The 27,570-nt window shown below is 39.2% G+C and overlaps 2 protein-coding genes across 3 annotated transcripts; one reads left to right on the forward strand and one right to left on the reverse strand.

Moving 5' to 3' along the window:
- The first annotated feature begins 4,277 nt into the window (after positions 1 to 4,277).
- On the forward strand, positions 4,278 to 14,310 carry LOC104594089 (U-box domain-containing protein 44-like). 2 transcript variants are annotated; one of them, XM_010254239.3, is made up of 5 exons: positions 4,278 to 4,476; positions 5,046 to 6,232; positions 6,512 to 6,815; positions 11,974 to 12,461; positions 12,949 to 14,310. In XM_010254239.3, exons 1-5 carry the CDS (start codon positions 4,455 to 4,457, stop codon positions 13,945 to 13,947), a joined length of 3,000 nt encoding a protein of 999 aa, XP_010252541.1. In that variant the 5' UTR covers positions 4,278 to 4,454; the 3' UTR covers positions 13,948 to 14,310. The 2 variants fall into 2 exon arrangements, with proteins under 2 accessions (XP_010252541.1, XP_010252534.1); XM_010254232.3 differs by lacking the exon at positions 4,278 to 4,476 and having other exon boundaries at positions 4,829 to 6,232.
- Positions 14,311 to 14,515: 205 nt separating this feature from the next.
- Positions 14,516 to 22,175, reverse strand: LOC104594103 (oligopeptide transporter 7-like). The gene is made up of 6 exons (XM_010254251.3): positions 21,351 to 22,175; positions 21,172 to 21,269; positions 18,844 to 19,413; positions 18,092 to 18,347; positions 17,751 to 17,933; positions 14,516 to 15,475 (listed from the first exon to the last, which is right to left on the reverse strand). The coding sequence occupies exons 1-6, from the start codon at positions 21,822 to 21,824 to the stop codon at positions 14,861 to 14,863; spliced, it is 2,196 nt and encodes a 731-aa protein (XP_010252553.1). The 5' UTR covers positions 21,825 to 22,175; the 3' UTR covers positions 14,516 to 14,860.
- Between the last annotated feature and the right edge of the window lie 5,395 nt (positions 22,176 to 27,570).

A 27,570-nucleotide genomic window follows, 5' to 3' on the forward strand; every position in this document is an offset into this window, starting at 1 on the left:
CGTGATAACGCGGTGTGTGCAGACTATCAGTCTCTAGGAGTTTCGACCGAGTCCGGATCTGCTAATATCAACAATTGATTAATTTGTTCCACCCGACCCATTACATGAGAAGGAAAGTGGCGAGACACATGATATGATAGTGATAGTGGTGGAACCCACATCTCAAGACGCAAATGCTCATAAAGGTCCTTCAAAATGGAGGACTTGGAGCAACCGAGCAAGGTTTTAAAAATCGGATTAGATACGGAATCGTATTGGGGACTAGTTTTTGGGTCGAATTGTCTGATCGTTCTATTTGAATGGATGATCTATTTTGATTTATCATATAAAAATAATTAAAATAAAAATGATAAAAAATCTTATCTGAATCGATGGATTGACAGTTAGATCGTTTGGGTTAGCAGATCATTGATCAAATTAATGATTGTTGGCTTAGGAGTGGTTTTGAAGTAAAACAAAACCAATTATTTGGTTGATTGTCAAATCAATTGATCTGACCATCCAATCTGGTCCAGTTTTCAAAACCATGACTTAGAGACTATTTTAAAGGAAAAATAAGCAAGTATTTAAGTCTTTTCCTTTCTTCTTCTAAACTGTTTTTTTTTTTCTTGAATGAAAATAATGTAATGGAGTTTTTTTTTTTTCTGTTTCTTCAGAGTGTCTTAGGCTTTTGTTATTGGATTTGGGTTTGTGTTGATTATAATGTATAACTCTGTTGTGCTAGTTCTGCAATAAATCGTAGATATTCTTATAGTAATATATAGGAATAAGGTAACACCATAAAATATTTGAGATCAAATCTGAAATGCTGTTGCTAGTTGCTACTAGGTTTGGGGGGTGGGTGGCTGTGGTGGATAGACTACCTCCAATTGTATAGTTTTATGAAGAAGAAGTGAAATAAAAAAGTGGAATATACTGCCTTTACTAAAATCATTCTACCAACTATGGGGCACTCATGTTATTCCTGTTCCAGCTAATTATGTATTCTTTATTACTAAAATACATCAACATGAAAGGGTTCTTTTTTTTTGGAAACCTAGGTAACCTAACTTTTGCCAATTGTTAATTATCAAAAAAGTAGCTTAGCTTTTGCAAGTTCAAATCAGCCCCCCAAAATGTCCCACAGCACATCTTCGCCCTGTATTGAGAACATCTCCCAATGATAACATCATCATTTCTAGGATTATCATCGGAAGATGTTCTCAATACAAGACAAAAATGTACTGTGGGCCATTGTGGGGGGCTGATTTGGTCTGAACTTTTGCATTTTTAGGTTGTGAAAACGTTTTATTTTATACCAACAGTGTCATTTCTCTTTCATATATAATTCAACTTGCCACCTTTTATCACTTCCCACAAATATTATTCTATCAAGTATCAATAACACCCTCAAACTAGACATTTTTTTTTGTCAATTTATCCTTCAAACTTCTAATTCAACTATAATTACTTTAAACAGCTGTTCAATCAGCAGGGAAAGACAGAAGCTGTCTTTTTTCAATTGTCTTCATGTGCATGACAAACTTTACAAGCTGTGTGAAAGGAACCCATGTCATTTTAATATATTTTTGTTTCTATTAAGATAAAAAGTTTTTTGGGAGAATGACTATTCAATACATCTTAAGAATTCTTTAGTTTTATCATATAGTTGGGGTAGGTGTCAGCTCAAAATTGATATTAATACACGGGCAGGTATTAGTATTTTAGGGTGAATATATTTATCATTTTGAATTGTATAAAATTATGATAGAATTCAAAATTTTACGGTGTGATGCAATGTAATTTTTCGAAGTTGTTTTATATACCTTATTTTTTTGAGTAATTCCTTTTACTCACTTAGAGCCTTAGAGGTTCTATTTTTCCCTACAATAGGATTTGGGTAGGAGAATGCTCTGAACCAGACATCTTAATTCTTTTTGGAAGCACCCAAGCATATTTTAAACAATCTTTTGCCGTAGAGTTTACTTTGACAGTTTGCAGTCAAAAAATAAAATAAAATAAAAAGAGTCTACTTTGACAGTTCTGCCCGAGAGTGGTCAAATTATTTATTCTAAAAACTGAGTTAGTTACTTATCTATATTATTTTTGTTTAATTTATTCGGATAAATGTATCTTTTGGGACTTTTTTACCATTTCGATATATATATTTTTTTCAAATACCCACTACCTAAAAAACTTACCCAAGTCTGAAAATATGTAAAAAATCAATTTTACAATGGATTCTACATGTTTATGAAATAAAATGGGTAAATTAATTAATGGAATCACAATCCCATTGAACAGGGCCTAAATTATAGTGTTGTTTTATTGTATTGATATTATATAATCGCAGAAAATAAATCTATTATACAAATAATACCCGAGATTAAATCATGGTTGATGAATAACAGGAATATACTGAAATCAGGTACAGGAGGCGAGTCGAAAAGCATGGATACTATACCACCAGACTCAAATTAGTTTGTCCGTATCATCCGTGTGGGCTAGAGAGCATTAATATAAGCAGATTGATGTGGTGTCCAGGGGCTCGAAAAAGAGACCGGATTTAGTCCTTGCAAAATTTGTTTTCACATTACACTCCTACAATGGGAATATCTCTTTATTTGTACCTTTTTCATTTTTCATTTATGGAGAGATGTTTTCGATGCATGGCTGCAAAACGCTGTGAGCAAAGTTTGGTCTCTCAAGCCCAGCCATTCTTGCCATTTGAATTTGATGTCATTAATTAATATGAGGAATAATTAATAGGCTTAAAAAAATTATAATGTATTATGGTAGATGGAAGCAATTTTTACCTTTTAGTGAGTTTGTATTTGTTTGGAGGGCTCAAGTGCAGTAGCTTGTGTTTTTCCGAGCTGGGCCTCTATGGACAGCCTATAAGATACGTTTGATGAAAAATCCAGAGACCCCAACTCAGCACTTAAAGGGCTGCTCACAAGTTTGTTCTAGTCTCTTTGAATGGTTTATCTAGAGTGCTTCAAATCAATGATCAAAGTATTGATATCGGACAATTTAGATACGAATATATTATGGAAATGCATGGATGAAAGATGTCAAAATGCTTGAATACCTTAGGAAATTTATACACACCACATAAGTACATTAGTAATAGTAAATCTAAAGTTGAATTATCTGTAATTTAGGTATAAATACATGAGAATGTAGACTTTAATAGGTTATATGAAGAGAAAAAATACAATCAACAATACACGACTTTAATATGTTATTTTTATAACTTAAAGTTCTTATTTTTTGGGAAAATGAAATCTTAAATTATCTATTTAAGTTTTTATAATTATGATTTTTATTTTTTATTAAAGTTCAAAAAAATCTAATAATGGTCAATACACAATTTTGTCAAACTAGGCATTGATACACTTCCATATCAATGTGTATTGAATTATATCCATTGATACAGTGCGATATGACCTGATATGAAGCCGTATTGTATCGATACACACGACATAATTACAGTGTATTTCACATATACAAATATGATATGCCATGTATGAAAGTAACATATCAATACTTTAAACCTTGCTTCAAAGTTGAAAGTAATTAAACCAACATAGCTGAATTTTTAGCTCAGCCCTCCCAAATGGGCCCTTAGGGCGGTAGGGCACAAATACACCTTTGAAAAGTTAAAATAAAGAAGAAAATGTTTACACTTAGTTTGGGACAAAATATAAATCCAATGCAAAAATATAGTATACAAAGTTTTGCATTGTAGATATTTTATATTTGTACTCTTCTCAAATTGAGACTTAGAAATACAAATATAAATATGAAATCTTGTATTTTGAATTATTTTATATGTATTTATACTTATGTATATATATATATATATATTTATACTTGCAGTGTACGGTGTACATATTTGTATTTGTGTTTGCACTCTTCATTGACCTTGTACAAAGAGGTCAAAGGGACAAGCCCAACAAAAATCTTTCAACGCTAACGAACGTCCGCTATGGGGAGAGCAATGTTACCATATTAGCACAAGCAAAATCATTTGTGTCTGAACCGTCTGGTGTTGCTGAAATTGGGACCCGGTGACCGGTGTCGCTGACAATAATAAATGGGGACGGGTTCGAGTGTCATCAGTCAGAGTTCGATGATGATGATGCGCGGTTATACTATGAATCTCCTTTTTCACCCATAATTCACGGTAAAAGGCTTTGCGCGAATAACGTGTGCAACTTCTCTTTGCCTGTTTACCCTTCGCATCCAAAGTCTGGTGGAAAAAAACAGCCTACAAAAATAAAATACTCAATGCTTCCTTTTGTTCTCACTCTCTCTCTCCGGATTGGTCTGGATGGCGTGTTATTCGTTCCAGCAAAGTCATCGCTTCGAGTAGCAGCTCTTCTGGTCCAAATTTACTGTTGTTTTTGTTATTTTCTAACAAAATTCTGACTGAAGGTTCATCGAGATTTTTTCTTACTTTGCAATTTTTCATGGATATTTTTGCATTAGCAGGTTAGTTTCTTGTGCTTCTTTATTTATTTATTTTTTCTGAGCTCGAAGTAGCAAAAATCACTCCTATATCCCGATTAATTGCAATCTTGGTCGAGTTTCGAAGTTAATCTCGATTACTTCTCTCACCTGAATTGCTTAATTTTCTTGCCACAAAAGGGTCAATTGCTTAATTTCCGTCAATTCAGAGTCTTTCTCTTTTGCTTGTTAGGTTTTAATTTTTTGTTGGTTCTTCCGCCGAGCTATTGTAGTGATTCTCCTTGAATTGTCAACTGTAAGATAGGATTCTCGCTAGGTGTCATCCGTCTCTGTGGTATTGTAAACTTCACATCAGTCTTGTGATGGTAGTCTGGTAGATAGTTGAGAGCCTATCTCTCTGGTAGAATCTTCTCCGTGATGGATTGTCGAGTTTCACGTGGACATTATGATATTAGGGTCTGAAGGCTTTTGTTTAGTCTCAATTTTGGATGCCATTACTAAAAAGAAATGAATGCTGGTTACTAGCTTATTTTTCCTGCTAAAAGAGATGGCAACAAATACCATGATTAATGTTTCACTTGTTCCGGCTTCAGAATTACTTGATCGGATAATAGAGACGATAGCCGAGACTGCAGAGGCTGCTAAGGATGTGCTTGTTGAGAAGGAAGGTTTTGCAAAGCTGTCGAGTTTCTTGGAAAAGGTTGTTCCTATCCTAAAAGAATTGACCAAGAAGAACATCAGTAACTCTGAGAGCCTAAATAATGCCATTGAAAATTTCGATCGGGAGGTCAAAGCTGCGAAGCAGCTAGTTCTGGAGTGCAGAAAGAGAAACAAAGTCTATCTCTTTCTCAATTGCCGGAGAGTAGTGAAGCGTTTAGAGCAAACTACGAGAGAGATCAGCCGGGCTCTGAGCTTTATCCCTTTGGCATCACTAGATCTCTCATCTAGTATAAATGAGGATATCAGCAACCTATGTGACAACATGCAGAGGGCAGAGTTTAAGGCAGCTGTAGCAGAGGAAGAGATATTGGAGAAAATTGAATTGGGTATATTAGAGAGAAATGTTGATCGTACTTACGCAAACAATTTGATGGTTCTCATTGCTGAAGCTGTTGGGATATCAACTGAACGCTCAGCACTGAAGAAGGAATTTGAAGATTTCAAAAGAGAAATAGAAGACACGCAGGTGAGGAAAGACCAGGCCGAGGCTATACAAATGGATCAGATCGTTGCATTGCTTGAAAGAGCTGATGCCACTTCATCCCCTAGGGAAAAAGAGATGAAATACTTCACCAAGAGGAAGTCTTTAGGTAATCAGCCATTGGAACCTCTCCAGTCATTTTATTGCCCAATCACTCGAGATGTTATGGTGGACCCTGTTGAGACCTCCTCTGGACAGACATTCGAGAGAGATGCAATTCAGAAGTGGTTTGCAGATGGGAACACCATTTGCCCCCTAACCATGATCCCCTTAGACACAGCAATTTTACGGCCCAACAAAACTCTACGGCAATCAATTGAAGAATGGAGGGATAGAAACATCATGATTACAATTGCTTCCATGAAACCCAAACTCCATTCAGATGATGAACAAGAAATTCTTCATTCCTTGGAACAACTGCAGGATCTTTGCATGGAGAGAGACTTGCACCGAGAATGGGTGACACTGGAGAACTACATACCAATTCTTATTGGATTGTTATCCACAAAAAATCGTGAGATAAGGAACCATGTTTTAGACATCCTTTGCATACTGGCAAAGGATAGTGATGACACTAAGGTACTTACACTTCATCCCTGACTAGACTGGATTATGTCTCCTTTTTCATTATCAAGGAAGAAGAGAAGAAATGGCCCTTCTTTTTGCATCCTCGTATAGTACACAATTTGGACACATTTTCTCTGAAAAAAACCAATCAGTACACATATTATATACAGATTTGTTAACTATGGTCATTCTAACTGGAAGTTGCAACCTCGTTAAGTTATCATGAATTGAAGGAACAATTGATTTTCCTTATCTTTACGTGTTTTTGTCAACTAAATATGTGTTTTGCAGGAAAGAATTGCTGAAGTGGAAAATGCAATTGAAGCTATTGTGCGATCCCTTGCTCGTCGTATTAGTGAAAGTAAGCTTGCTGTGGCATTGCTGTTGGAACTTTCAAAAAGTAATATGGTACGTAACTACATTGGGAAAGTACAGGGATGTATACTCCTCCTGGTGACTATGTCAACGAGTGATGACACTCAAGCTGCCAAAGATGCAAAGGAACTCTTGGAGAATCTTTCATTCCTTGATGAAAATGTTGTACAAATGGCCAAGGCAAATTATTTCAGGCCTTTGTTGGAGCGCCTTTCTTCAGGTACTCTTATTTATCATGCTGTTCCTTTCAGAATTTAAATAGAAGATTATAGTACTCTATTAAAGAGGCCACTTCTTAGGTTGACAAGTGTGAGAGAGAGCTTCCACTTTGTTCTAAAATGCCAAAGGTTGGGTCTGTATCCAGTCAACCCCTCCTAAAACCCTTGATAGCTGGGATTAGCATTGGGTAACTTTTTTTCCTAGTACTCTGACATGCTATAGTGGCTATAATACATCCTGAGACATTTGGTGCAGTTGGAAGAGGACATTATTTCCCTTCTCTTTTTTTTATTGTTCTTTTTCCTTTCCTTTAATGGTGAAGTGGAGTAAAAGCTATCCATCCTCTTTATCTAGTTGTAGTTTGATTTTTGAATAAATCCTTTGATGATGGTTAAGAAAAAGAATAAATCAACAACATTGATGGATGCTGCTGAGCAATCTTTAAAAGACAGGAAATTTTCAGGCAACACATAATTGTTACTGATAGTGAATTAATGATCAATTGCGATGATTTGATGACATACAACAGAGACCAATGATGGAACCATTAGAACTTCTGAGTCAGCTTGTAGGCTGTAAGATAAAGGTAAAGTGAAGATAGTGTGGATTAAATAAGTGAGGGGAACTCTAATGATGTGGTCCCCAACAGAAATAACTGAAGAACAAGATTTGTCTAGCTAATCTCCAACAATCAAGATAGGGCTCTTATGATAACGGTAGTGGTTACTTCTTACTTTTTTTTTTTTTTCAATATGCTTAGGGATGTCAGTGGATCAGATTGAATGGTAAAACTGCATTGTCCTGACCCTATCGGGTTAGGTTGAGTTGGCTTTAATCAGGTTTTAGGTTGGGTTCAGGTTGATGTCAGCCCATGCCAAGCCCGACCCATTGACATAGTAACATTGAAATATTTGTAAATATAGCCTTGGTTCAATATGGGTACACTATTTGTGGGACGGGTCAGGATGGGTTTGGCATCCCATTTCCTTTAGTGAGTTCAGAGTAATTTTTGGTCAGGTGGGTTGAGGTGGACCATACCGAACCTGATCTGTTGACATTATCTATATCAGATATTCCTGTATTTCCTAAATATGAATAATAAACCAAATAATCTTCGAACTTTACTCGTTAACATTCAAATTCTCTTATATCATCATTTCTTCCTACAATACCTCCATTGCTTAGTGCCATGTTGACTTCTTGGGATGATGAGCATGAAAATGTGGGTTGAAGTCTGAGAGCAGTCAGTTTGTGTAAAAGATGCTGGAAGTTAGTCCATGAACTCCATAATGGTATTTTTTAGCACCAATATTATTAATATCCTTACTAAATATTGGGCTGGTTAAACATAGAGCCATGTATCTTCATTAATAATGAAGCACTATCAACCAAACCATTCAATAAAGAATTAATTCAAATCAACATGATGTTAGGATAGTGTGTGTGGGTGGGTGGGAGGCTATCACAACCTGGTTCCAACTATATGAGGTTGGCTACATTAATTCTCTTCAACCATTCCTCTGTCCATTCGTTGCCATATCTATTGTTAAATTTATGGGGTGCCAAATTATTTCTCACTACTTTGCCCAACGTCATTTTTGTCTGCTCCTACCTCTTCTAGATTTTCTCAACTTGCAACAGATCATCTCTTCTTGTGCCATAGATGGTTTTATATACACATGACAGAACCATCTTAGTGTACTTTCCCTTGTCTTATCTACTTACCTAGTTCTTTTTTTTTTCCACTCATCCATCTGAACTTTAGCATTGTAGACATTTTGGCTCCGTTTGGTTGCATGTAGAGGAAAATGATTGGTTTTCTAAAAATTACCATTTTATGGTGTTTGATTGCATGTAAAATGGCCAAAGAAAAAATTAGGTAGTATATGTAGCATTAATTTTAGCTTTCCTTGAGTCATCTTTCAAATATAGAGGGTTGGTTCTCTTAATTGAAATGCAATAACACCCATATATTTCTCAGCCATTCACACTTATTTTCCACATTAAAACTGATGTAACCGTTTCTGGTCACATACCAATTTTTTTGTGATGTACCAATTTTTTGGCTAAGTACCTCGTCATTTGACTTGCTCCCAGGTGGCTTGTGACTTAGAGGATGATGGAGCTCCTTGGTGGCGAACTGCCTGGTGATGAGCTACTTGGTGGCGAACTCCCTGATGGTGAGCTACCTGGTGACGAGCTCCCTAGTGGAGAGCTACCTGGTGACGAGCTCCCTGGTGGTGAGCTACTTGGTGACGAGCTCCCTGGTGGAGAGCTACTTGGTGACGAGCTCCCTGGTGGAGAGCTACTTGGTGACGAGATCCCTGGTGGAGAGCTACCTGGTGACGAGCTCCCTGGTGGTGAGCTACCTGGTGACGAGCTCCCTGGTGGAGAGCTACCTGGTGACGAGCTCCCTGGTGGAGAGCTACGTGGTGACGAGCTCCCTGGTGGAGAGCTACGTGGTGACGAGCTCCCTGGTGGAGAGCTACCTGGTGACGAGCTCCCTGGTGGAGAGCTACGTGGTGACGAGCTCCTTGGTGGAGAGCTACGTGGTGACGAGCTCCCTGGTGGAGAGCTACCTGGTGACGAGCTCCCTGGTGGAGAGCTACCTGGTGACGAGCTCCCTGGTGGAGAGCTACCTGGTGACGAGCTCCCTGGTGGAGAGTTACTTGGTGACGAGCTCCCTGGTGGAGAGCTACTTGGTGACGAGCTCCCTGGTGGAGAGCTACCTGGTGACGAGCTCCCTGGTGGAGAGCTACTTGGTGACGAGTTCCCTGGTGGAGAGCTACCTTGGTGGACTCATCATTTGACCTGCTCCTAGGCGGCCTGTAACTTAGAGGATGGTGGAGCTCCCTGGTGTAGCGCAACCCAACTGCCCTCTGCATGAGGTGATCTCCTCTCCTTTGTAGGCGGCGGGAGCTGAGGGACCTGCAAGAACTCCATCTTTTCCTCCTCTTTTTAGGCGGCGAGAGCTGAGGAACCTGCGAGAACTGAACCAGGGGGCCCGGGGGTATTTACCCGGCGGGGACTTTCCGATGCCTAAGTTAGCACTCTGATTGTCGAGAGCTTGAAGATGATATTAGAGGAATGAGAGAGCTAGAGAGCAGGGATTACCTCCATTTTTTCATTCTCTCCCCCTTGTCTTTGGGGGTCGGAGTCCTTATATAGTGGTGTCCTGTCAAATCAGGCGTAACGACCTCTGTCAAGTCAGGCGTAACTGCCTCTGTCTCTCTGCCGCAGCCGTTACTGCCAGAGCTGCGGTGGCGGGTGTAGGCGACTGCTGCAGAGTACAGCTCTGCCAGTCAAGGGACAACTCTCAGGACTGGCAGGCACGGTGCCGCCTAGCGAGAGACGTGGGCGCAGGCCTCCGGATCTGTCAGGTACGGTTGTCAGGTAGGAGATCTTCCTGCGATACGCCGAGCTGCCCCTAAGTGCCGAACTACCTATGCCGAGCTACTTGTAAGTGCCGAGCTGCCCCTAAGTGGCGAGCTCTTCGTAAGACGCCAGGCTGCCTGCGGAGTGGCCAGCTGCCCGTGGCGAGCTGCCTATGCCGAGCTACCTGTAAGTGCCGAGCTGCCCCTAAGTGGCGAGCTCTTCGTAAGACGCCAGGCTGCCTGCGGAGTGGCCAGCTACCTGTGGCGAGCTGCCTATGCCGAGCTTCCCCTAGCTATACCGAGCTCCCCGAGCTATGCCGAGCTGCCCGAGCTGTGCCGAGCTGCCCGAGCTGCTCAGTTGTCAAGAGGTTGCACTTGGTTTGCATGAGGTGCCAGGTGTCACAATTTCACTGGAGGGCCAAATCCGCCCTCATCAGAAACCAAACACCAGGAAAAATAGGAAAATTATTTGGTTTCCTATTGAATATAATTTTTCCTAGGAAATTGTTCATTTTCCTTTGTTCTATGTGCAACCAAATGCATCCATTGTTCTTAAAAAAAATGGAGCAATAAATATTTATGATGTTTTCCCCCATCCTCATGCATACAGATGCACAAAAAAAGGCCTTTATTATTTCTAGTGGTGTTATTCATGTCTCTTGATGATGCAGTGTGCGATACACCTTCTCCTACATTGAAATCTTTTTTGTTGACAAGTAATTGAAATGAATTTATTAGTAGATATCTGTGAAGATGCAGGATCCATATCATGAGAGTTTGGCAAAAGTTTTAGTGCCAGCTGCCAACCTGATGCACTCTCCTTTATCCAGGCTTGTGACCGGCTGTGTAAGACAAGTTCACACTGGCGGATTTTTTTTTTCACTGTACCCCTTTTGTGTATCTTCACAGATATGATGATGATATCTGTGAAGATGCACAAAAGGGGTACATTGAAAAAAGGAAAAAAAAGGCAAAATCTCTTAGAGCTAAAGACAAAATCCACAAGGAGGTACCTGCACCTAGCTTTTCTAGCCAAGCCAATTGTAACCAAATATCCATTCCTTTAGAACCTATTGAGAAGGAAGGCCATGAATTGATGGCACTACGAATTGATGAAGCAGGTGCCTAATGCAGATATCAACAGGAATTTTTCATACTTTTTTTCTGGGTCTAGTAGGCACAAATAGATGGTAGCTCCAGGGAGCATCATGGACATGCTAATATGCTATGTTGGGAAAGTTATAATCTTGGAATTGGAGGCAAATTATACTTCAACATAATAATATCATGCATTCCTGTCTCTGCTGCAATTGTATTGTTTAAATAGATGTTAGGGGCATTGCCTTGCTTTTTGTTTTTAATTACTACAGGATACTTGGCAGAACTGCAGAAGTACCAAGAAACCTTTTATCACTTAGCAGAAGAGTTTAGCTGTATTTGTTTTTTGTCCAATACCTATTCTTTAACTAATTCAATTGTAGTATCTTACCATAAAAACTTGTTATTAGTATCAAGCACATGAATCTATATTTGTTTTCAAAACTTATTTAAGCAATTATTTTGCCCATTTTGTTTACATGCATGGTAATTAATCTTATGGTTGCCTGGATGTCTTTGGACAGTTTTTTTTTTGTTTCATCTACAATATTATATCCTTATTGAATTTATTCATTTCTTCCTATATGATCTTTTGTTTATGCCATGTCAATGCATGAACAGTAAAGCTTTCTGATTCCCTAAACTTGTATGAAATTTAAATCAGCAGTCATGGACATGTTGGTGCAGGGCCAGAAGATGTCAAGATGATCATGTTGACCACTCTGGCAGAAATGGAGTTGAGTGACCACAATAAATTGACTTTGTTTGAGAATGGAGTACTGAAGCCACTTCTTCACTTGGTCACAAATGGCAACGAGGAGATGAAGAGAGTTTCTGTTAAAGCTATTCAGAATCTTTCCACTTTACCAAGGAATGCCTTGCAGATGATTCAGGAAGGTGCAGTGGGTCCACTACTTGACCTACTCTACCGTCATAATGCATCCATGATTTTGCGAGAACAAGTAGCATCAACCATCATGAACCTTGCGATATCAACAGCGAAACAAGAAGCCAAACAGACAGAAGTGACACTACTTGAATATGATGAAGACATTTTCAAACTCTTCTCCTTGGTCAACTTGACAGCACCTACTATACAACAGAAGATACTGAGGACCTTTCATGCTATGTGCCAACACCCATCTACAATAGACATAAGGTCTAAACTTAGACAGGTATGCACCCTTGGGTCCTCTCTCTCTCTCTCTCTCCCCCCCGACCTCTTACCATTTGCCTCTCTTGGTGATGCTTACCCAATTCTACAAAAACAAAAAGTGAGATTTTGGACAACTTCCTCTCTTGTGCAACTGCTTTTAGTCTGAAACATTTTGTTCTGGTCATCTTTAACTGCTATTCAATTATGCATTTCCACTCTGTAACTCAAACATCCATGAAGAAAAAGCATTAGACCGATCTGAAAATGTGAGATTTTGGACTTTGCTATAATGCAACAGCAGCTACATACCCATTTGTTTTTGGTGGTTGGTTTGTGGCTTCAGTTTATGGACATTTTGGTCAATTTTTTTTAAAGCAACATTTTGGTCAATTGAAACTTTATATGTTATTTCCATTGAATCAAAACATTTTTGATTGGCCAAGAAAATGAAAAGAATTATATCTATATATATATAACTGATTATTTTGATGATTCTGATTGCACAGTGCTCGGCCATTCAAATGTTGGTTCAATTTTGTGAGGTTGATGATATTGCTCTACGAGCAAATGCTTTAAAGCTGTTCTTCTGCTTGACGGAAGATGGAGATGATGGCTCGTTGTCAGAATATGTGGACCAGAGGTGCATTGGGACCTTGATCAGGATCATCAGAGATTGTCATGATGAGGAAGAAATTACTGCTGCTCTGGGTATTATCTCCAACCTTCCAATGAAGAACATCCAAATCACCCAGTGGCTTCTAGATGCTGAGGCACTTCCAGTAATTTTCAGGTTCCTAACTAATGGAAAATTTAATGGATCCTATAAAAACGATCTAATAGAGAATGCAGTTGGAGCAACATGCCGCTTCACTGTATCAACAAATCTGGAGTGGCAGAAGAGAGCAGCTGAAGCTGGCATTATCCCAGTGCTAGTACAACTGCTAAGCTCTGGAACTGCTTTGACAAAACAACATGCGGCCACTTCCCTTGCCCAGTTCTCAGAGAGTTCAGTTAGGTTGAGTAGGCCAATCAAGAGACATAGGGGGCTCTGGTGCTGCTCACCACCACCTGAAGTTGGCTGCCCAGTGCACATGGGCATATGTACAGTTGAGTTATCATTTTGCCTTGTCGAGGCTGGAGCTGTGCAACCCCTAGTAACTATACTTGGAGAATCAGATTTTGGAGCCTCCAAGGCTTCTTTACAGGCATTGTTGACACTGATTGATGGTGAAAGACTGCAGAGTGGTAGTAAGGTGCTTGCTGAAGCAAATGCCATTCCACCAATTATTAAGTTATTAGGCTCCCCTTCTACTGAATTGCAGGAAAGGGCTCTTCTTGCTTTGGAAAGAATATTCCGGTTGATAGAATTCAAACAAAAGTACGGAGCATCAGCTCAGATGCCTTTAGTTGACTTAACTCAGAGGGGAAACAGTACTACAAAACCTTTGGCAGCACGGATTCTTGCACACTTGAATGTACTTCACGAGTCATCATCTTATTTTTAGGAGTGTGGAAAATGAAAAGTTTCAGCCAATTTAAGTTGAAAAGGGAATTCAAGGAATGAAGCATATGCAGTGATATGGGAATTAACCTTTGGAGTCAGCAACGAATTAGGTGGGTGTTTCTACTTTAAGTGATTGGTACAAACTTCCCATCCTAAAGAAGCATGGAAAAGGATACATTTCTTATACTAAAAATAGGGATGCTCTTCTCTTATTAGTTAATTATGTAAGGTCATTGATTTTTTTGGCTTGTAAAGAAAATCAATAAGAGGTCAGATAACCAAAATATTCATAATAAGGCCAAGGGTCGAGGCTGTATAGGCGGATTTGTGAGTGCAATCAAGGTTTTGATCACTGGAGTTGAATTAGTTTCTTTTCTTTTTTTTTTTGGGTGATTTACGAGAGAATATCTTTTAATCTCATTAAAGACAGCAGGGTGCTGTTTTTATTTTAGTGATAAGGTCTCAACTTTCCGTCTAATTTAGGACTTATTTGTTGATGTGAAGTTGTACAATTTTGAAAGAAGAAATATCATAATTTCTTCGACTTGGGTTGATCAAAATCCCTAGGCTGCTCGAACAAGATCACATTTGGAAAAATTTCTTGAACAAACTCTTAAGGAATCAATTCCCTACAATAGTAGTTTACATCAAATTGACTTGCAGGTTTTTCCAAATATCTAACTTTTGTATAGACCACTATGAATTCATTCCATGCAACAGGCGCCTGATTCTGTACGAGGTCCAATCTTGCTTACTGCTTTCTCATGGCAAAATGCCATGGGTTAGCAGGACTAGGTAAGAAAAAGGCCGCCATTTGATTCATCAAATCTTCCAAACAAATATAGGCATTATTTACAGTAATAACCCAACTGTTTCAGATATTTCCAAACCTATGTTCAGATTCTTTTGTTTAGCTAGAAAACTGGGCAGTGATCAACCACAACCCCTTTAGCTGTTGGGCAAGAAGCCAAGGGGCACCCATCTGGACTGGCTCCCCACCAATCAATGCTGATATTCTTCGAGCCCAAGCACAGAAACAATAGCACTCCCATGAAGGCAAGACCAGCATCGAGAGCTCCAGAAAGGACATAATTGTGGCGCTGCCACCAACCTTGTCGATACCTGTAGATGACAAAGCCAGAGAGGAACCCGATGATGATCCAAACAGTGAAGTTGACAGCGGTGGCTGGAGGCATCATTCCTGTAGCACCTATCAGGATAGGCATGTTGATGAGACGGATCCACTTTTGGTTAGGGAAGACCTTATGGGCAGCCCAGACAAGGAGAGGGGCAACCGCCCCACCAAGGAAAAACCAATTGACAGCCGGATAGGTACCCAGATCCCCAAAAATTCTGCGTGGCCCAATAAGCCCCCAAATGACAGAAGCATCATAGAATACACGGTCCATTGGGCAAGTCCATGGGCTATTGTCGGGGAGCAAATTTGTGTCACAGAGGTTGGGAATGGTCTTCATAAGCCACCATGCAGTTGCCAAGTATACAAACCCAGCTATCAAGGTCCCTATCATCTGAGCCGCAGGGTTAATAGTTGACTCATCATCAGTATACAATAGTTAAAAATTGGCAACAAATAAACGAATTGCTTAGTTGCTAGATGGCAAAGAATTTGTCCCATACAGTGGACGAAATAACAAAAATACTAACAGAGAATATGCAGAAACTCCTGAATAACATGTTAAGAATTTCAGTGGGATTTATTAGTATGCACTATGCAGAGAAAATGTTTTGAATAAAAGCAACTGGGAATAGCTGGGTTTCTTGTCATTTTTTTTGTGCAAGGAATGGTGGAGCTTTCAATTATATAGCTATGACCTATGAGGTATTAAAATAGGTTGTTAAGTAGAATTCATTAGCATGCAGACCAAAAAAATGTTTTTTGAGTGAAAGTATTTGGGAATAGCATTCTGTGAAGAGATATGTCTTCTTTGGAAAATTTAAGTCCTTGGGTAATTTCTTACTATTTCATCCCGGTCTTCCTTTGGCTTTCTCCTTGCTCATTAGAGCACTTTTATTTGCATGAATTCACTTCTCACTCTATAGTTATTGACCACAACATTAAGACACTTTGCTTCGTCTTGTCGCCTAATAGGGTTTGCTCCTAGGGGGGGGAGGGGTTCCTTTTTGGGATTTTGAGGGGGGGGGGTCCAAGAATTTCATGTTCTTTTTTTAGATTCATGTGGTTAACGGGAAAAGCTTATTTTCTTGGGTATCATTTACCTAGGTAAGTGATGCCCATCTCCTAGGTGGGTAAATAACTTTCACACCTAGAGGAAAAGTTGAAAGCACTTGAATGGGACAAAAATGCCCCTTTTAATAATAGATTTTTATGGCTAAAATGGTCATTGCCTTATTTACTTGGAAAATAAAAGAACATGGGTAAATGCACTCCAGGTAAGTGATTCCCAAGAAAAACTTACCTAGATAATTGCACTTACCCGGATAAATAACTTGTCGAAAAGCGAACAAGGCCCAAGTCTTTTCTAATGAAATTGTTTCTAAAAACTATTCTTCCTAGTATAGCTACTCATCTAGGCATCCTCATCTAGCTATGCTTATTTTCTGAATGTAGCATTTCTTAAACCACTCAACATTCTGTTCCACATTACATATTGTTCATTTATTTGTCCTGTAAAAATTCATTCTAGTCTCATGGTTAATATATGGATTGCACAATATGCCAGATGCAGCTCTTCACTTATGAGCAAAATCTTTTCTATTTGTCCAACATTAAATGGTCGGAGTAGGGTTTGTAACTTGATCATCATTCTCGATTACACCCCTAACAATGAAGTTTCCTCATTTTTGTTAATGAGGAATTTTACATTAACAATGAAGGGTTTGTTGGACTTTGCACTACTAACATAATAAATAAGCCACTTATAGTGCAGCTGGACTAGCTAACTATTATTCCAAATCATGAAAAGTAGCTAAGAGAATAAAAAATATAAGCAATTGTTTATCTTCAGTTCTAGAATAAATAATAGAGGTGTGTTCTGACAAACTTTGAGATCAAATATAATGGTTTGAAAACATCCACTAATTCGCTTCTTTGGGTTTCTGAATCTTCTTATTGATATTCACTGAATCATGAATTACTCAGTAGCAAATTATAATAGGTACTCCTCACCTCTCGTAGCATTTATTTGGGCAAATAACTGCATAGATAACCTTATTGACCATGAAATAACTGAAGGGTGAGTGTGTTAAAATACATTGCTTCTGATTAAAGTAAGGTTGTTTTTGGATAAACTCCAAGGTTCTTGCTTTCAAAGCCCCAAAGCACAGAGCCCCAGTTTTAGGCTGTGTTTTGGTGTTTTAAGTGATATGGCTTTAGATTATTTTGTATTCAGAAACAATTCTTACCAAACGCTAAAAACACTTTTTAGCTCATTTGTGTTTCCCCCAGTCCAAAGTTCAAAAGCAAAAACTTATCCAAACAGAAGCTAATAAATCAATCTCTGATACCCAATTTATGTTGAAAAGGATGACTCGTTCCAGGCATTTATCAAGAAGGCAGAGTTTTACTGTTTAGTCTGATTACAAAGCTATTCAGAACGGAAAATCTTGGAGAACACACTTAGTAAACTCGTCATGGAGAACCTAAGATTTCTTTTCCAGGTTTAGTAGATACAACAAATCACATTCATTATTTGGATCAGGATTAAAGCTTGCTCACTGTAGATAATTATCAAGTAATCTCTTTTATAAGCTTTCTCTTTCTCTTGTAACCTACTAGATGCACATTTCCCATAATTGAAATAGCTAATATGGAAATAAACCAACCTGTGCCATGAACATTGCTCTAGGAGGAATCTTCATGTAGTGGCCTAGCTTAAAATCTGATATAAAGGTGAGAGCCTGGGTCATACTGATGTACCCATACACCTTGAAGCATATGTTAGCAACTGGACGCCCTGGGTACAAGTACCCCATGATATACTCAGTTATGATGTTCAAACCTGGTGACTGCATTGCATTTCAATTTTCAAGAAAAAAAAATCAGAGGCCCATTTACCATAGAACCCAAGTATAGATTTTCAAACAATGAACATCATCTAATAAGAACTCTGGCACTGTCCAGAAAATCTACAAAAGGAAAAGAAAAGAAGTGAAAAATGACAAACCTGATTTGTGGTGGCAGCAATGATACCAATTGGAAGAGTGAAGAGAATGGCTAGGAAGCATGCCAACAAGACACCCCACCATGGCAACTGAAGTTGGTCGTTGTAATACCCACAAGCAAAGAAGGTGGTGGCAATGATGACCACCAGGACGCAGATGAACCACCACTGAGGGACTTGCTTGTACCTTCTCATAAGCCTTGTATGCACGTCCATCTTGCTCTCCTTCAATGCTGATCTGCTCAGTTGCCATATCTCTCTGTACCATAGACAATGTGGGGATCATGCATGGCTTTAATAACGGGATCTCTCATATAACAGTTGAAAGCCTATGAGATAATTTCATTAAGGCCTCCTTTGTTTTTTGTACCTAGGTAATGCATTTATCTGGGAAAAAATTGCTCGAGTAAATCTCAAAGAACCATTCAACCTAAAAGCTTAAGCTGTTAGGTGAGGTCTTTGAATAAATTGATATTTTCTAACACGCCCCCTCACATGAAAGCCCAATAAGCATGAACAGGCACAGGCTCACCCATACCTTGTGCTGAAACTTATTTAATTATAATGGGGTAACGAGGGGAATACTAGACCACTCGGTCAAAATGGCTTTGATACCATCTCAAATAACCATTCAACCTAAAAGCTTAACCTGTTAGGTGAAGTCCTTGAATAGGTTGATATTCTCTAACACTAAATGAGACCAGAACCATCATCCATCAGATATCAACTCTACTACTACTACTAGTTATAGTTACCTTCCATGAAAGACCAGGACATGGACAACAGTAGCAGTAAGTGCAGCAAAACCGGCACCATAGCTGATGGCAAAGAATGTGCTGAGGTGGAGGGGTCCATTATGCTCATAAGCATTCATGTCGATGTGGAATTTGTCGTTGATGATGCTGGAGATGTTGTATTTCTGACCGGTTCGTGTGAAGAGTCCGGATGAGAAAAGTGGGAAGGTCTTGGCTTGGTAGAAGTCGAACCAGTAGCTGATAGGGGTTATGACATACATGAGGATGGCAAACCCAACGGCTATGTTAGCAGTGGCGAACCAAGGGCTAGCAAGTGGGCTCCCAAGGTAGGAGGAGACAGTAGACCAGTCCAGTCCAATTGCACCAATTCCAAGCCCCTCAAGGCCCGACCCAAGTTGTTGGGCCAAGATGGACTTGGGAAATATCCAACAGACCCATGACAAGGATGTTAGCATGGGGAAGAGGTAGCCCGGGAACACATAGTAGGCGAAGCTGCACACCAACACCATGAGGAAGAATTGGGTTCGCGTCACTCCACCTTTGGGCCTCTTTTCTTTCTCGTGTAAAGCCCTGCAAATCAACACCGTCCAAAAACACTACTAGTTAATTATAACCAAAGGGAAGGTGTCTCTGTTAATTACTTTTCTATCCATTTTTGGGTAATTGTAATTATCTCTCTTAAATTTTTTGACATAATTGCAAGTAGATTTTTTCTTATAGAATCCTCTAATAAAAAACACAAAAATGTCAAACATATTCATGCAGTTACTACTGACGTTGGTTTCTACAGAAAAAAAAAACAATACAAATATTATGAATAGCAAAAAAAAAAAAGAAAATAAAAGAGTTTAAGGTTGTAGCTTTACCTTTTAGCGATTGATATAAAGTAAAAATTTGAATAATAAATCATTTTCAGAACAGAGATTGGAAAGGGTTTGGGGCAACTATTGATATGAGGAGAAAATTAAAAAAATAAACATTTTGATCAAAATTAATTGCATGATTATTTTGAACATTTTCATGCCTCTTGCTAGGAGATTCTAAGGGCCGAACCCATTAGAATTTTGACAAAAGCCAAACTCGAACCCGTCCCAAATTGCAACTACCAATCTTCAAAGGGAGGTTTCTACAACTTACCCTTTTTTTAAAATTTATGAACCATATTTTCCATTTTTAAAAATTATATTAAAAAGAAAATAGTTCTATATTTTTAGATCCATTATTCGAATATTATATTATACGTTTTCTATACGAAAATAAATGCATTATTTTGTATTCTAAAATAGTAAGTATAGTCAAGTCAATATCTATGAGCTTGGAAGAGCATTATTGGTTTCAAAGCTTCGACATCGTTAACAGTAGAAAGCACGCGTATCCACAGGCTTTTTTATGAATAGTGATGGTTAAATTGACAGCTCAACACTGCTCAAGACTCAAGTGCGCTGTTCCTGGTCTCATGAGTCATGATCATGAATGATTGAATTCAGAAAATGGGCTATGGGCCTCCATCCAAGATTCCTCTCAAGCTTGAGCTTGCAGGCAATTCATCAAACATCACCAGCGGCCCACTTTCTTTGTCAAATATGACCAAAAGAAAATTGCCTTCGTAAAATAGTTTTTATTTATTTTTATATGGTTGAAAGAACAACATTTTTCATTTGATTCCAATCAGATAATGTAATATTTTTCTTTTTGTTTTTAGAAAAAATCTATGGAGCAGATAAAAAAATGTGAATTAGTAATAAAACAAAAATCATATATTACAATTTACATATTAAAGTCTTATTCGTAAATATACCTTGTAAATATGAACCTATGAAAGTTAAATAGATCATATGACATTTTTAATGTGATTAGGTAAAATCTTGATTTAATATAAATAATATAATAATGAATGCATCGGTGCATCCTAGTCTAATATAAATATATATATATATATATTTTTTATTTTGTAAAACCCCCCCCACCTACCACACACATACCCATTTGTATCGTGTAGATCGATGATGGGTTTGATGACCGATCAATCACCCTCTTACAGAAAGATATGCTTTCAGAAAGTTAATGGATAAGAAGACACAAATGGATGGAGGACTGAGAACTGCTTCATTTTAGGGCCCAGGGCCTTAATCTATCATTGTGTGTGCAGGGCCTTAATCTATCATTGTGTGTGCAGATAGATATACATGGCCTGAAAGCCACCAACAGCAATAGGGATTCAACATTAATCTTATCTATGTTCTATCCCTGTTTTCTAATAGAACTGATATCAAGAAACTCACACAGACATTCAACAGCCTAAGGAAAGAGTACTGTTGTCTTAGATACCTGAAAAGGGAGACTTGAACGAGATTGTTGGGCCACCACATCTCCGCCGGCTCCACTAGGTATCTCCTGAAAAGCCCAGCCCATCCGAACCCTAACATCTGCAACTCGAAACATCCAAAATCCATAGTAACAGGGGGGAGCGAGAGAGAGAGAGAGAGAGAGAGAGAGAGAGAGAGTACCTGGGTTGTTAGAATAACGAGGAGGGCAGGAATGAAGGTGAGCTTCCTCTTGTAGAAGAGCTTAACAGCACTGAGAATATGGGTGGCGTAAACAGTGCCTGCTCCAGCGTTGGCAAAAATGGTGATGAGAACGTGCTCCTTGACATTGAAGGGACCGGGGTTCATACTGAACTCCCAGCGGGTGCCCTTGAAGAACACACGCTTTGTGACAGTGGACGCCATCAGGTGGCCAAGAGGAACCACGGCTATCTGGGCTGACAGCCCAGTGATGGATATCGGCTCCGTCCGGTACCAGAAAAACTGGTTGAGGAAGGATAGCAGTACGCAAGAGACTATTCCCAGGACCCACATTCTGAATGTTAGAACTGGCTGGTTTGGGTCGTCCGTCGTCGGTACCGTCAGAGCCACCTGCTTGATCGACGAGTTTTCAGATTCCGGAGACTCCACCGCCGGGGACGTTGTGTTACCGGCCATGAACGAAGGAAGAGTACGCCTTGTTTCTCTTTCTTGGAAATGAAGACGGATTCCTGTCCCCCACCAGAAAAGAAATAAATAAAATAAATAAAGCCCACCGTTAGAGATCTAGAGAGAGAGAGAGGGGTAGGTGTTCTCTCCTCTGCACCTACGGTGGTGTAAGAGTGGGAGATTCCTGAAAGAGATCTCTTGGCCATTCAAAATCTATTGGACCAGAGAAGAATCCACAAGATACCCATCAACGGAGCTTGTCATGTCTACATCATGTGTTGACTCAAGAGAAGAGGATGAATTAATGCTATGGCAGGCGATCCACAGTATTAAGGCGGGTAGTGGATCCACGCCCGCCTTGGGTCTGCGTCTATCTGGATGAGGTGAAGACAAGAATTTACGCCTTGTAAGCCTGTAACACGCCTCCTGTTTCACCCCCCTTTATTTATTAGCATATAAAAGTAACGGGAGAGTAGATAATTCTCCGTTGCTTTTTTAGATTTTGGATTTTAATTAAAAATGGGAAAAATCATTGTTACATTTTGAATATCAGATTTACTTGGAGATGATAACATGATATAATTGTAAAAAATCACGGAGATTATTGATCCGATTGCAAAGATGCCCGGGAGATTGTAGTCAGAGAAAGCAAATGGACCTAGCAGGTTAAAAGGGTTTTGTTTTTTTGTCTTTGGAGGTAGCCATGGAAGCATTTTTGAAGAATTCCTCTTTCCTAAGGCTTAACACTAGTAACTATAGCAAGATTAGAGATATCTCCTCATTCTATTCAACAGATTCACCACTTTTATCAATTTCAGACTTCCCAATCTCCATGGTGTTATCTTGAAACCAAAATTTCTTTGATTCGTTCCTTTGGCAACAATTAATGCTTTTGTCGTTTTCAAATGCCCTCCAAATTCTTAGTTGTGGAAATTAGCACCCTGAAGAAGGCGATTCCTTTGGGTTCTGCATTCTCTTCAATTAATCATTATTGGAGACAGGAAGATGTATTTGTCGATATAATTAAGGGAGCAATGCCGAGATTATTCTGCCCTTCCTCCATTTACTATTGTTTCTACAACAAAGGAAAAAAAAAAAACAAAACTTTGAAACAAGTTTAGTTTTGTTGTTAATAAAACAAATTTCTTTGAGAGAGAGAGACAAGGTTAACAAATTATATTATTTGACTTTTATAAAAATAAATTTAAAAACTAAAAGAGATGTAATAGAGTTTAACCCTTCAAAAACTAATACGTATTACAAAGCGGTTGGGTGCCTAGCCCGCGATGTAACTTCTTGTCTTTAGCTCATCCAGACGCCTTGGATCTAGGGTTTGTAACTTTGTATTACCATTGGCGGGGTCTGTCTCTCTACTCTTAGCTATCCTTTTTCTCTGACTTCTATAAACAAAAGGAAATAGTGGATTAGAAGAACATGAGTGGAGATTGCATTTTTTTTGGGATGACCAAATCCAAGTGATGCCGCCAAAAATTGTCTAGGTCTTTAGAGCAGCTCGGTATCTATATGCAAAAGAAGGAAGGTTAGAGAGTTTGGGGTGATATCCTGGGCTTGTAACTTCAACGATTAAGTCAATGCATCGAGAATTCAATGAAGCATTCTGACCTTTATATAGGTTTCGGTTGCACATTGAGATTACATGTGTCGGACAAGTGTGGGACATCTATTACATCTTGAGACACTTGGTAATTGGCCTTAAACATCGGGGGGGGGGGGGGGGGGGGGGGGGGGGGGGGGGGGGGGGTGTTGTGTTGTTGTTGTTGTTGTGTGTTGTTGTTGTTGTTGTTGTTGTTGTTGTTGTTGTTGTTGTTGTTGTTGTTGTTGTTGTTGTTGTTGTTGTTGTTGTTGTTGTTGTTGTTGTTGTTGTTGTTGTTGTTGTTGTTGTTGTTGTTGTTGTTGGGGGGGTGGGGGGGGGGGGGGGGGGGGGTGGGGGGTGTTGTTGTTGTGTGTTGTTGTTGTTGTTGTTGTTGTGGGTGTGGTGGGGGGGGGGGGGGGGGGGGGGGGGGGGGGGGGGGGGGGGGGGGGGGGGGGGGGGGGGGGGGGGGGGGGGGGGGGGGGGGGGGGGGGGGGGGGGGGGGGGGGGGGGGGGGGGGGGGGGGGGGGGGGGGGGGGGGGGGGGGGGGGGGGGGGGGGGGGGGGGGGGGGGGGGGGGGGGGGGGGGGGGGGGGGGGGGGGGGGGGGGGGGGGGGGGGGGGGGGGGGGGGGGGGGGTGGGGCCGGTCAGGATACCTTGAGCTCGGCTTTGAGACACTTGTGGCCCAGTCAGGCCACTTGGGGCTTAATCAGGGCCACCTGTTAAACGATCTGGCCATGTGGTGCTCGGTGTAGCATGCTTGGCTGAGCGGTGTGCCACATTATGAATGCATGATGTGAGTCTGTGACCCACTGATTGATGGGATGTCTTATGTGTTGATTACTATGCCACACGAGTTGCCAATGATCACTCTCTGAACACATGGTGAGGTTCTATGCTTGCCTTTGACAACAATCTGTCTCAGTAGGAATTGCCTCTTCGGACTTCGGTTCAACAATCATCTCGGTCGTCCATTTGTCGGAACCTCGCGGGAGCTCAGGGCGGTTCGTTTCTTAGGTCACATATCTCTTAACAAGATGGACTCACAAACCCGAGGTGATTCTTCTCAGCTTGAGATCAAGCTAGGCCTCCGATGCTCAGCTTGCAAATCGGTTGACAACTCTCCTATACATGCCACGTGTCTAGTTGACCAGAGGTCGGTTTTACCCATCACGAAGTAAAGAATAATTTAGTAATAAAGACAATTAATGAAAATAATAGAAAGGAATCAATACTGGTAGCTAGGCAGAGGTTTACGAAACTCTTACATTTCATTTTCCAATCAATAAATAACTGAATAGAAAAATGGGATTCATGAAAAAGACATGTTCAACTTTGTGTTCAAGTGTTTCTTTTCGTGACTGTATAACTTTATCATTCTTGGTACCAGAAGAAATTATAATTGTAACATTGAAGAATAGAGATGGGCCTCGACCCTGGTGTCAAATTTGTTGGTTGGAATGCCGTCAACACTTGTATATTTAGTTCCGACGGTGGAGACCGTGTAACTGGAGCTAATGGTGGAATTTAATGCGGCTCGGTCGTCATTATGGTGGATAATACAAACAAGGACAACTGTATCCGATGCTTATGCTTTTGAGTTTTTGAATTAAAAATGATAATTGCACCTAACTCACTATAAATATGTTTGGCCAGAATGAAATCAAGTCCCACCATTGTCATTTGTCATCCTGTCACAATAAGATAAGAAAAAATCACTTGGACTTCCCTTTTGCGTTATATGAAATGGGCTTATATTTCCCATCGCTTTATTAGATTTAGGCTGTATTTGGTTTGAAGAGAAAGAAGGGAAGGGAAAGGAAGAGGACTAGAACAGTTTTTCCTTACCTTTATTTTTTTTTATTTTTTTTTTTTTTACTTTCAAACAAAATACAGCCTTAATTTTTGTTAGTTTTTTATGTTTTGGAGAATATTAACTTATTTTAAGAAGTTCCCATGATTGATGATTTTGGCTTTCTTGACAAAAAAAAAAAAAGATTTAAAATTAATTACCTCTAGATGTTAGGAATGAGTAACCATATGGTAATAAAATCCGATTGAATTTTCTATGGAATTTACATAAATAACAATTAAATAATTTAATTTACAACAATTATTAATAACCAATTTTACTCTATTTAAATTTAAAGTAAAGTGAGTGTAAATACTAAAGCTTAAGTTAACTTTAGGGCCTATTCAGTTTTTGGATTTTGAGAGGAAGGAAAGTTGGTCAATGGGATTTCCCATTGACCACTTACCCGAGTAATTAACTTCCCAAAAAGTGAGTGAAGCCATAATGTAATTATTTTTCTATTTTACTTATCTTAGCTTAACCTGTTTAGATTAATTGTAATTTTTATTCCCAAGTGATAAGTTAATATTGATATTTTTTAATAATACACCTTATCATATATTAATTGTGACTTAATTAATATTAAGTTATTTAAATACTAACATTATTAATTCATGTGGTGGTGATCTCCTAATCACTAATAGGATGTTACACAAATTGTACATCTTTCATCATCTTTAACAACTATAAGAACCAATGTTTAGAAAATCGGACTAGAAAATTTGGTTGAACTAGAAAACCGGTGAACCAATCTTAGTTTTAGAAAGCGATAAGTTTTTAATATTTTTTTTAGCACCTAAATGCAAACTTTTGAAGGCTATACCTTTATGCTCAGATGTTCGATCGGGGTGATCTTTTTTTCTTTTCATTTTGGGTAACTTTTTGAGATCTACATGTTCCCACGACTCTCCCACTATTTGTGCCAGAAAATGCCTTTTTTGGCCTAAAATCTTAATTTTTAATATAAAAATTGAAACTAAAATAAAAATATGTTATAGAAAAAGATAATTATATATTTTGAATATATTATAATCTAATATGTAATTTATAATTATTACATATATACACACACATATACATATATATAATGACATCATTACAGTTTGATTAATTAAAGTGGTTGAATTTGAATTTCAAATCTATATTGTATGTAAAATAATGTTGTCCATGTCACCCATCCTCTCCTTACTCCTTTTTCCCTTTCCCTGCATTCTCCTTCCTCCTTTTCCCCTTTCCAACTCTTCGTAGGCCATGTCTGTAACCCTTCACATTAAATTTACACCCTCTCTAAATTTCTCCCTTCATATCTCTCTCTCTCTCTCCAACCGCCCCATAGAGAGGCCCTCTTTTCTCTCCTAGGCTCTAACAACAAGTAACAAGACAACTCCCTCTCATTTCTCTCTTGTCCCTCTCTAATCCCATGTCACAAGTAGGGGTGAGCAAAAAGAATCGAAAAACCGAACCGGCTGAAACCAAACCAAAAAAATGGTTAACCAAACTAGCTGGTTTGGTTTTGGTTAACCTTTAAAAAAATGGCGGGTAATTGAACCGACTGGTATATACTAATAATATATATTATATATAATATATTATTTAATGTATAATTTATATATTTTATTTTTAAAATCAAATAAAGGATTCAATTTTAAGTTTTAACCTAATCGGCCTTTCCCTATTCCCTCTCTCAGTTCTCTTCTCTCATCTCTCTTCTTCCCCAATGGACTAACGGTCTCCGCCCTCCGACCGAGTCATCGACGTCCGACGACCTTCGAGTTCCGAGCCTCCGACCGACACGCCAACAGTCTCAATGTCTCTCACTCTCAATTCTCTCTCTCACTCAGTCATTTTCTCTCATCTATCTTTTTCTTCTTCCCCAATGGGCCAGATTGATCGACGGGTAGATCCATGGAGGGAAGAGGAAATACTTGCACTCTATTAAGTTTGTCCCCTTTAAAATGAGGAGAAAGAAGAAGAGAGGGAGATGACTCGAAATATGGAGCTCCCAGGACTCAATTCCACTTCTGAACTGGTAGATCCATGGAGGGAAGAGGAAATACTTGCACTCTTGAGAGCCAGATCTAGCATGGAAACTAGGTTTTTTGACTTCATTTTGAACATGTTTCCAGGTATGTAGCTTATTATTCCCATGATTCCTTCTTGTTTAAATTGTTATGATTCAGTTTATTTAATGCCTCCACTTCAAATTCCGCCACTGTTTTCAAAACTGAGATAATATTGAAGTCTTTTAGGTTCTTCTTTTTTCTATTTTTCTTCTCTCTTCAGAGCTGAATGATGAAAAATTTAGGAAATGCT

The sequence above is a fragment of the Nelumbo nucifera genome, chromosome 3, assembly GCF_055504915.1.
Source record: "Nelumbo nucifera cultivar China Antique chromosome 3, China Antique-T2T, whole genome shotgun sequence".
NCBI lineage: Eukaryota > Viridiplantae > Streptophyta > Magnoliopsida > Proteales > Nelumbonaceae > Nelumbo > Nelumbo nucifera.